General features: G+C 42.1%; 1 protein-coding gene across 1 annotated transcript in view; it reads left to right on the forward strand.

Moving 5' to 3' along the window:
* The first annotated feature begins 377 nt into the window (after positions 1 to 377).
* The window catches only part of nol4lb (nucleolar protein 4-like b), a 183,989-nt gene continuing 172,158 nt past the window's right edge, over positions 378 to 12,208 (forward strand). Inside the window, exon 1 of the mRNA XM_063015015.1 lies at positions 378 to 1,164. Coding sequence (XP_062871085.1) covers positions 835 to 1,164 — 330 coding nt within the window. The 5' untranslated portion in view covers positions 378 to 834. The remainder of the gene's footprint in view (positions 1,165 to 12,208) is intronic.

Here is a 12,208-nt window from a genome sequence, read left to right on the forward strand (position 1 = left end):
ATATATATATATATATATATATATATATATATATATATATATATATACAGTATATATATATATATATATATATATATATATATATATATATATATATACAGTATATATATATATATATATATATATATATATATATATATTAGATCAGATGGTGCAATGCACACGGGGAGTGGGTGGTAGGGCAGGGGGCTTTGTGTTGTTTGGGTTGATACGGGCACTTCCTGGAGCTGATGGTCTCAGTCCCAGTCCGGGTATTGCTCAATATCAGTTGGGACACTTCTCTCTCTCTCTCTCTGGTTATTTAAAGGCGTTTTAAGCCGCTGTTTGCGGTTGTGATTTGGCGCAGGTGCAGTGCTCGGTTTGGGACGGACGGGCTGGTTCATTCTAACAGGTGGTAAGCGAGTTCAGGTGGAGCTGAGCTGAAGGAGAAGGAGGAGGAGGGTGAAGGCTACACACGTTATTTCTGTGTGGAACCCGAACAAAAGAGGAGCGCTGAAGTATGCTCGGGGATTTTTCTCATTTAGTAGTCTAGTACGAACGCTACAGGTGGGGGAAGACAGACAGTCAGACAGTCTGTGCGGGATTTGGTAGGACGGCCCCCTGCGCTCAGTTCCTCCTGAGGTAACCAGGTCCAGGCACCTATACTGGTTTGGTTTTCGCTGTGGGACAGGAGAAAAAACGGTGTAGCAAACAGGTGCGAGGAGGAGGTGGGGACGACATCCCGGCTTATTGTTCAAACGGGATACACCTATCGGTCCGAGTGCGCCAGATCAGTTTGGCACACGCCAGAGGGGGTGAATCGATCACGCGTGGGCTCGGCGTTTTTCTTTCAGGATGTCAAGCAAGAAACATTCCGCGGACCTATCCAAAAGGAGTTCGGCATCCTCCGAAGGGGACATGTTCGGTGAATTTCAGGACTGGTGCCTGCGCACTTATGGAGACACTGCCAAGACAAAGACGGTGACCAGGCGCAAATATGATAAAATCCTGCAAGCTCTCTCACACGGCGAGGACCCACAGACCTTCCCGGATAACAGCCACATTAACGCCAAATTTAAGTTCTGGGTCAAATCCAAAGGCTTCCAAGTCGGCAAGGGTGAAGGGCAACTAGACAAGAGAGGCAAATACCAGCGCCCTGTGCTGTATGTACCCATCAAACCAACGGTTAGTACCTTTTTTTTTCCCATCGTCCGTCTTTTAATACTTGATGCCAGTGTGCGTATCGCCTCCTTATTTGCCTATGCAAATAGTGCACAGTCCTGCGCAGGCACGTCTGAGTGGCGCAAACCTTCCAGTTAAACCATCCTGGTTATTTCACTCCTAGTTTGAACCAGTTTGATTCATTCAAACCAGGAGTAAACCTGCCAATGTGTGACAGGGTGGCACAGAGTGGGTACCTCACTGCAACATGTGTCCTAAGGTCCTGGGTTAGATCCTCTCTTCTGGTCATTCTCTGAGGAGTTTCTCACATAGAAGCACTTTGTAGTTCTACAATTACTGACTGTAGTCCATCTGTTTCTCTACATATCTTTTTAGCCCCCTTTCATGCTGTTCTTCAATGGTCAGGACCCCCACAGGACCACCACAGCGCAGGTATTATTTAGGTGGTGGATCATTCTCAGCACTGCAGTGACACTGACATGGTGGTGGTGTGTTAGTGTGTGTTGTGCAGGTATGAGTGGATCAGACACAGCAGCGCTGCTGGAGTTTTTAAACATCTCACTGTCACTGCTGGACTGAGAATAGTCCACCAACCAAAAATATCCAGCCAACAGTGCCCCGTGGGCAGCGTCCTGTGACCACTGATGAAGGTCTAGAAGATGACCGACTCAAACAGCAGCAATAGATGAGCGATCGTCTCTGACTTTACATCTACAAGGTGGACCAACTAGGTAGGAGTGTCTAATAGAGTGGACAGTGAGTGGACACGGTATTTAAAAACTCCAGCAGCGCTTCTGTGTCTAATCCACTCATACCAGCACAACACACACTAACACACCAGTGTCACTGCAGCGCTGAGAATCAGCCACCACCTAAATAATAACTGCTCTGTGGTGGTCCTGTGGGGGTCCTGACCATTGAAGTACAGGGTGAAAGCAGGTTAAAAAGCATGTAGAGAAACAGATGGACTACAGTCAGTAATTGTAGAACTAGATAAAATGGACAGTGAGTGTAGAAACAAGGAGGTGGTTTTAATGTTATGGCTGATCGGTGTATATATATACAGTTTTATTTTCTCTCTCTCTCTCTCTCTCTCTCTCTATATATATATATATATATATATATATATATATATATATATATATAGCCAATGGGGGGGCGGGGGGGGGGCGGTAGTGGGATGGTTGGTTGGGTTCATGTCGTGGAGGGGCCCCCCCTGCCATGGGCCCCAGTGCACCGGGCCCCCCCCGTAGTTACGCCACTGAGTTTCTCGTGTACTCATAGTGACCGCATGAGTTTCCTCTGGGTACCCAGGATTTCCCCCAGTACTCCCAGCTCCCGAAAGCATGCATGCAGATGGTAAACTGGCTACTGCTAATTGCTCCTAGGTGAGTAAATGTCATGTGGAATTAGTGCCTAATCCATTAAAAGGTGGATGCACCCAATAATTCCTGGTTAGTGCGAATTGATGAATATGTATATGAATAAATCTGGCATGAATTGGATTATGGGGACTCATGTTCTGTAGTCCAGGTCCTACCCTACACTTTTTAATGTCCCCTTGTTAAAATATGTTGGTTGATTCATTTATTTTTAGCAACTGCTTCACACCAGTCAGGTGACCATGGGAAACTTACAGAGTACATCTTTGTGAACGCTTTGCTTGAGGTTTCTGGGTGGCACTGGATCCACTACAGCCTTGACCAGGATGAAGTGTCCACACAACACTAAGTCAATGCCTAGTATGACTGGCATTTTATGTTAAATGTATTCTGGATATGTTTTCTCCTTAAAACATTAAACATAATTTATGTTCACTAATAGCTACATCTTGGTCAGGGTCACAGTGGGTCCAGTGGACGCAAGACAGGCTGACACTCTTGACATCCAAGTCAATAAATCATAGATAAGCTGGATTTGATGAATAAAACCAACTCAGGGATTGTTGAAGGGACAGATGCTTTAACACTGCAGGACTGCAATGTGAATGGGCTTGTGTTTGGAAGTGTGTTTTGATGTGTTCAATCTGGTTTTGATGCAAATTGTTTAGTTTTTTATACCACCAACATCACTTTGCCATGAACAGAAGGGTTCTTTTATGGCATTTTAATCTTTTTAAAGAGAATAATAAGTGTCTTCTGTTGTACTGTATACCTATAACGAAGTCGTTTTCTTTCATATCGTTTCCCTTTAAATAGCATTTTATATACACCGATCAGCCATAACATTAAAACCACCTCCTTGTTTCTACACTTACTGTCCATTTATTTCTCTACATACCTTTTTAGCCAGCTTTCACTGTTCTTCAATGGTCCACTCTATTAGACACTCCTACCTAGTTGGTCCACCTTGTAGATGTAAAGTCAGAGACGATCGTTCATCTATTGCTGCTGTTTGAGTTGGTCATCTTCTAGACCTTCATCAGTGGTCACAGGACGCTGCCCACGGGGCACTGTTGGCTGGATATATTTTTGGTTGGTGGACTATTCTCAGTCCAGCAGTGACAGTGAGGTGTTTAAAAACTCCATCAGCAGTGCTGTGTCTTATCCACTCATACCAGCACAACACACCACCACCATGTCAGTGTCACTGCAATGCTGAGAATCATCCACCACCTAAATAATACCTGCTCTGTGGTGGTCCTGGGAGAGTCCTTATCATTGAAGAACAGCATGAAAGCTGTTAAAATGGACAGTGAGTGTAGAAACAAGGAGGTGGTTTTAATGTTATGGCTGATTGGTGTATACTAAATACTAATACTAAACTCAGTCAAAAGCAACATGTACATACTAAGCTGACAATATGACAATTGTCATTATGCCAAAGATACCCAGTCTACATGAAATTCCCAATATCCCACCATAGCTATCTACCTCTAAAATCAGGGATGTCATTAGGTAGGGGTATTTAGGAGTAATACCAAATAACCACAGTAAAGCTCAGAAAAACCTACCATGGGGTATGGGGCAAAGGCAACATTTATATTTATGGGTCTAGAATTGACACTTGAAATCTGTGTAGGTGTTTGTGTTTAAACACTTGCATCAAGTATATTTCTAGCCTAGCCTAGCATCAAGTATATAGCCTAACAGATCTCCCAAGGTGACAAAGCAAAAAAAGCTAGAACCTCTTGCAAAAAAAGAAAGAAAAAGATATCTAGGCATGGTTGAGTATTGTGACATTAGGTAGGGGTATTTAGGGGTATTCCCAAATAACCACAGTAAACAGGGGCTCCCAGAACAAAATGGTCCTGGGTTCGATCCCCAGGTGGGGCGGTCCGGGTCCTTTCTGTGTGGAGTTTGCATGTTCTCCCCGTGTCTGCGTGGGTTTCCTTCGGGTGCTCCGGTTTCCTCACACAGTCCAAGGACATGCAAGGTGAATGAGGTGAATTGGAAACGCTAAGTTGTCCATGACGGTTCGATATAACCTTGTGAATTGATGAACTTTGTGTAATGAGTAACTACCGTTCCTGTCATGAATGTAACCAAAGTGTAAAACATGATGTTAAAATCCTAATAAACAAACAAACAGAGCAAAATTTGTCCAAGCAGAAGTTTGGGGTATATGGCGACATTCATGTTTATGGCTTTAGAACTGACTAAAATTAAATTTTAACAGCTGTTCAGAGTGTAAAGTGACAAATATGGGATGATTAAAATGTTCCGTCATGACGGACCGGAGATGAACATACTTATACTCCGAACATAGACGTGAAATTTGTGTAGGTTTGCATTTAAACACTTGCACCAAGTATATTTTTAGCCTAGCCTAACATCTCCCCAGGTAATGAAGCAAGAAAATATCATACCAGCTGGACCCTCTTGCAAAAACACAGGGAGGATAATTAGGCACTGTTGAGTATCAGGTCTTAACCCCAAATGACTAAGACAGGTGATTGTGGTAAACGATAAGGAAAAAACCCTTGAGAAGAACCAGACAATTGGTATGTGACACTTATCATACAAAGGTGTTTCCTGACCCTCTTTGGGAAGTACCCCACCCCTTGCATGTTTTTCTGGCCTGAACACCCTTAATTCAACTGGCTAGTTAACAAGCTTGAACTTCCTTTCCTAGGCGATGAAATTCAGTCCACAAGATGGTCTTGCTAATTGGCTAATTAGTTGAATCAGGTGTGTTAAATGAAGCGGAACGCTAAACTCCGCCCATTAGGACTGGAGCCTGATAGTCTTAATTTAGCATTATAGATATGCTCACCCACCCTTATGCCTCTTTTGGCAGAGTTAATTTTCAACCCTAATCATCATTTGCTCAAATAAATCAGACGACCTTGCTGAGCTGGATCATGTGGTCAGTGACAAAATGCTTTTTTTTTTACAGTACAGTACAGTAATGAATCCTGACAACAGCTGAATGCCTTTAAATACAAAGTGACTTTTTTATGTTTTAAAATAATTAATAGTTTATAATGAGGCTTGTTCTAACACAGGTTTAATGAATATACCAGTGCAGTCAGAACACACCTTCTGGGTGGTTATTTAAATCACTGGTTGGTGGGTGTATGTACGCATGAGAAGGCAGTAAGGTCAGGCCACCACATAAGAAAAAAATGGACTGTCCAAAAGAGAGACATTTATCTCTGTTAGTACAAAATAAGGATCTCTTTTTTTTGCTTGCCCTGTTCCCCTAAGTGGCTGCCCCAGATTTGCCCAGGCTTTTCAGGAACCATTCACTCTTTCCTGTGTCATGTGTTGCTTCTGTTCCTTTTCATCCCCCTGTCTACACTTTCCAATTGACTTCAATTAGGCCCCTTGGAGAGAGCTGAAAGGTTTGATTTTTAGCCCATGCTAGGGGTGATGAATGGGAGGTTCTACCACATAAAGGGACAGCCTTGTCACTGCCAGTTGGTTTTGTTGGACAGACACACTCCAGCAGCAGGTGAAGGTCTAGTAGCGTGATCGACGGCTCAGGGTTACTCTGGGTTTTTGTGTAGAGTGTATATAGTGACGAGTCAAAGCTTGTTATTGATCTAAACACCCTCATCTGCGTAGTCACGCTTTGACTTTTGTGGATAAACGGCTCTGTCCTGATCTCTTAAACAAGCTGACTTTATAAATCGGTTGGTTTTCGTCTGATGTCAAGGCTGGGCGATGTAGCAAAAAATATAGTCCATATAATCCGCAGTCTGTTTACTCAGAAGCAGGCTTTTCAATGCCCATAGGCGCCTATTTTCATTTGTATAATAATAGGGTCCTATTCATTTGACTGAGGAGAAACATGCTATGCCAGAACTGATAACCAAATGGTTTTATTAATGACAATCACTGTTAAATCTGAAAAAAATATGTACATAGATTGTTTGCTTTGGCAAAAATAACAGCAAATTTACTCCGGTTGTGTGCTTGAGCCCAAGAACACTATAGCCACAGTAAAATATGGTGGTGGTAGCATAAGGATATGAGGCAGCTTCTCTGCAATATGTTAATTATACACTGATCAGCCATAACATTTAAACCACCTCCTTGTTTCTACACTCACTGTCCATTTTATCAGCTCCACTTACCATATAGAAGCACTTTGTAGTTCTACAATTACTGATTGTAGTCCATTTGTTTCTCTACATATCTTTTTAGCCTGCTTTCATGCTGTTCTTCAGTGGTCAGGACCCCCACAGGACCACCACAGAGCAGGTATTATTTAGGTGGTGGATCATTCTCAGCACTGCAGTGACACTGACATGGTGGTGGTGTTAGTGTGTGTTGTGCTGGTATGAGTGGATCAGACACATCAGCACTGCTGGAGTTTTTAAACACATCACTGTCATTGCTGGACTGAGAATAGTCCACCAACCAAAAATATCCAGCCAACAGCGCCCAGTGGGCAGCATCCTGTGACCACTGATGAAGGTCTCGAAGATAACCAACTCAAACAGCAGCAATAGATAAGCGATCGTCTCTGACTTAATGAGAGTAATACAAACATTGTGCTATTGAGTTATGAAGGACGAGTATAGAATTGTGTTAGGGAATTGTAAAGGTGGATCTTGGTGTGAGAGCACCCCGTTATGAATACAGTAATGAGATGAGATGATCACGCTCAGCATGCTTACTGGTTCATTATAGCTTCTGCTCTGGAGCTCTTGTGTGTTCAGAAGCTTAGTGCTTTATACATGTATGTACTGTACAAATTCCATATACACTATATGGACAATGTGATGGGACATCCCTTCTAATGATTTACACTTATTACACTTACAACTTTGCAGCCTTGGGAAGCACACTTCTGTTCCAGCATTAATGTATCCCCGTGTACAAAGCAAGGTCAATAAAGACATGAAGAAAATCTTAATTTTTAAGAATCTCCAGTGGTCTGCACAGAATCCTGACCTCAGCCTCACTGAACAGCTTTGGAATGAACTGGAACGTCATCCCATTCCATTGAGGCTTTCTTCACCAACAACAGTGCCCAGCCATGCAAATACTCATTTGACTGAATGGGCACACATTTCCATTGACATATTTCATATACTTGTGAGAAGGCTTCTCAGAAGAATGACTGTTATAGCTGAAAAAATCACATAGAGGTCACTCTGTTTTAATACCATTTGTTTTTGACATAATATGTCCAACAAGCTCATGGTCAAGTGTCCAAATCCTTTTTGCCATATAATGTATTTGAAAAAAAAATTTATACACCGATTAGGCATAACATTATGACCGGTGAAGTGAATTACACTGATTATCTATTCACCATCCTCAAAGTTAGTGTGTTGGTGTGTTAGAAGCAGGAAAAATGGGCAAGTAAGGATTTGAGTGAATTTGACAAGAGCCAAATTGGGGTGGCTAGACGACTGGGTCAGAGCATCTCCAAAACTGCAGCTCTTGTGGGGTGTTCCCAGTCTGCAGTGGTCAGTATCTATCAAAAGTGGTCCAAGGGGAGCGAAGGCTGACTCGTGTGGTCTGATCCAACAGACGAGCTACTGTAGCTCAAATTGCTGAAGAAGTTAATGCTGGTTCTGATAGAAAGGTGTCAGAATACACAGTGCATCGCAGTTTGTTGCGTATGGGGCCGCATAGCCACAGACCAGTCAGTTAGGAAGGCGGTCATAATGTTATGCCTCATCGGTGTACAGCAACAGTTGCTTTTACCTAAAGAGAGAGAGAGCTTGACAGAAGCGAAGTACATCAGGGAGCTATTATTAGTATCTGCAAAGACTCAGGTGTCAACTGCATGTGATGGCTTTGTGATTTTTTTTCTTCCCGTCACCCTCAACTGACCCTCCTTTGCGTTCAAAATCTCTCTGATTTCTATATTGCTTTCATTTTCCTGGAGCATCACCGTTACATTCTATTTTAATGATTCTTTCTCTTTGAAGTTATGCTTTATGCTTTAACTCGGTCACTCTTATGCTTAGACTCAACTCTTTACCATGTATTTGTTGATCTGACACGGCATCCCCCACTCTACACACAGTCATCATCTTTGTGCTGTTGTAAAGGTCATTAAAGGTCAGGCCGTACGAGGTGCCCCGGACCCACCTGCGCACCCAGCTCACATTTCATACATAAGGGTGTGTTCATGGACAACACAGCTACTCTGCGACTGGTGTCGATCACTGAGACATATTGTCATGACTATGTGCTTGTTGGACTTAGTCAGAGCTTTCTTAAATCCATTGATTATTTCCAAACAGGACTCATACTCATACTGCATCCAGCATATGGCTGAAATGATGTGGATACCCCTCCTAACCTCCTAAGTATTCAATTTAGGTGGTTCAGCCACACCCATTGCTAACAGGCAAATAAAATAAGTATAAAAATAAATTATATGCTTCCAGCATGACCGTGCCACTACACACAAACCAAGGTCCAGAAAGACCTGGTTTGATGTGGAAGAAGTCCAGTGGCCCCAGTCAGCATCAGTGCCGGTCTACATAAATATATTAGATATAAATGTCTAGACTCACTTTAAACAGTTGTGCAAAGCCTCCCTAGAAGAGTCTGTGCTTCTAGGACTCAAGGGGGTCCTTTTTAATGCCTAATGCCACATGTGTTTGGTCATAGTGTAGTATTTTAATGTCAACATTAATAGTGGTGGTTTTATTTGGCATACTGTTTATGCCAGTGTAGTGTTGGACAGAGCGTCTGAGCTTTATCAGAATTAAAGCTTTACCCAACGCTGTTCACAAAATTTGACCAATCATAGGATTGGGTGTTGGAAATTTAGAATTCTGATCTACTATGCAATTTTATGTTTGTTTACTGGTCTGTACAACATAAAGGCTGATGTGTGTGCATGTATACAGAGTATTGTTTGGATGTGTGCAGAATGTGTGTATAGTATTCACCATTTAATAAATGAACATGTGTTTAATGTTTTTTCTTTAGCTTACAGCGTGTGTGTGTGTGAGGGCTTTGGTTTCAGCCATGGACGGAAGTCTTGCCTTGGGTAAATTGTAATTGGGACTCTGCACCTTATCAGTTCATGTATCTCTATGACCTCTACAAGACCCTCCACACTCAAATAAATACCATAAATTGGTTGATCTGGCTCGAGACCCTCAACAACAGGCTCAGTGAGAGTGTCAGGTGGTGTGTGTTCAAGAAAGTGGGGGTAGGGTTGAGGGGAAGCCTCTGTCCCCTGTGACCGTGGTCTATTGTATTATCACCTGTCTTTTTCTCATTAAGTGTGTTGAATTAGCAGACAGTACCACTGATGATCAAATGATTCATTTTGTAGTTCTTCTTAGTGTTTGCATAAGATGCTTGGACATAGAAATGTTCCAAATGTTGTGTTTCTTCCTTTAAATACGAAAAAAATAAACACTTATGGATACGTTACCTGTTTACCTGCAAGCACCCCTCCCTAAAATCCTTTTCATTAGGTTTAACATGGGTTCAAATTTCACACAGTTAAGTAACCTGGGTGGTGTGTGGTTCACACAGTCAAAACAAGGGTGTTGTGAGACATGTTTACTTATATGCACTATTATAGATTATATGGCCAAAAGTATGTGGACTTATTGGAAAGCCTTTTCAAAAGCGATAGGCATTCACGCTCTGTCACTGTCTTAACCGCTTATCCAATTAGGGTATGCTGGAGCCTATCCCAGCTTTTCAATGGGCGGAAGGCACACTATATGGCCAATACTGTGGATATCGCAGGGCAGACACACACATACACACACCCATTCACCCACAGGGCAATTCAGTGTTTCCAATGAACTTGACTGCATGTTTTTGGACTGTGGGAGGAAACCGGAGCTCCCGGAGGAACCCACACAGACACGGGGAGAGCATGCAAACTCCACACAGAAAGGACCCGGACCGCCCCGCCTGGGGATCGAACCCAGGACCTTCTTGGTGTGAGGCGACAGTGCTACCCACTGAGCCACCGTGCCGCCCTAGGCATTTACAGTATAATGATAATCTATAACAGCCTTTAGTCTTCTGGTAAGGCATTACACACCATGTTGAAAGCATATCATTTATTTTATGAAATTACGTGTACATTTTCGGCATTTAGTGGACGTTTTTATTCAAAGTGACTTACAGTATACAGTCTAAGCAACTAAGGGTTAAGGGCCTTGCTCAAGGGCCCAACAGTGGCAACCTGGAAGTGGTGGGGTTTGAACCAGTGACCTTTTTGAATCAGCAACCTGATTACTAGTCAAGTACCTTAACCGCTAGGCTACAACTGCCTAATCAAATTAATTTATTTAATAAACCTATTAGAAATTGGGTGGCTGAAAAAATGGAACTTTTAATCAGGTAAGGTGCCCACATACTTATAAGTATATAGTGTAAGCATTTTATGTACTACATTATTTACTTCTCATTGTTTGTCACTCTAGTTAAATGCGTAAAAAAAAAAAAGCCTTGAACCTGATGAGGCTTCTAGTGTTTATTATGCATTATGTCCTAGCCAATGAGTTGTATAGTCATGAATTCAGAGAACAGAGCTACACTACCAGTTTAACATGTTGCTAATGACATCGCTCACGCAGCCAGGCGATCTTAACAATCGCTGGGTGTACTGAGAGGCTTAATACTGTATCCCTTTGTTAGACAGTGATATGATGCCAACTTTACAACATAAATACTAACAAGTACACTTCCAATTGGCAAAATATTTGTAGATTGGGTTCTCATTTCCAAGCAGCATTTTTAAGTAGAGTAAATAAGTAAATGGACACCTGCACGTCACATTTACACAATTCCAATAATGGCACAATTATTGGTTTTAAATATACTTGCTGCTCATGTTGCTCTCTAATAGCCAGTACCTTTCTGGAAAGGTTTTCTACTAGATTGTGGAACATGATTACATAGATTTACTTCCATTATCTACAAGAACAGTAGTATGTTAAGTGATAAGCCCTTAGTTGGCAACCCAATTTATTCTAATGTATTTACAGTATGTTGTTGGATTGGATCGGTGTGAAATCCACAGCAAATTTGGCAAACTGTTTCTTAATGGAGATAGCATTCAATTCTAGAAGTGCATTTTCATTACTCCAGAGTCCAATTGTAATATGGTTTAAACTATTCCACTCTGATTGGACATGGGAACCCAATCTACAAATCTCCTGCCAATTGGAGGTGTACTTGTTAGTATTCCTGTTGTAATGTTGGCATTCTATGACTGTCTCACAGAAGGAGATAGTATTAAGCTCTTGAGAGCATCCAGTGATTGTCAGGATCGCCTGGCTGCATGAGCGATGTCATTAGCAACATGTTAAACTGGTAGTGTAGCTCATAGCTCACTCTCATTGGCTAGGACATAATGAATAATAAATACTAAAAGCCTCATCAGGTTCAAGGCAAAAAATTTGTCACAGCGCAGGGTTAGCTGTTGTACAGTGGCCGCATGGCAGAGCTGGGATTCGAACACTCAACCTTTCAGTTGCTAGCCCAAAGCCCTACCCACTAAGGTACAAACACTGATACTTAATTAGAAGAAAACTACGAACTATGTCAGGTTTTCAAAGTTTGTTACTTGCTGTGCGAGTGGTTTGTGTGTTCATTTCAACTTGGTACTAATGATATTTGTTTTAGACCTTGGAATTTGTATCAGGTTGGAGGAC

This window comes from Trichomycterus rosablanca, chromosome 19, assembly GCF_030014385.1.
Source record: "Trichomycterus rosablanca isolate fTriRos1 chromosome 19, fTriRos1.hap1, whole genome shotgun sequence".
NCBI lineage: Eukaryota > Metazoa > Chordata > Actinopteri > Siluriformes > Trichomycteridae > Trichomycterus > Trichomycterus rosablanca.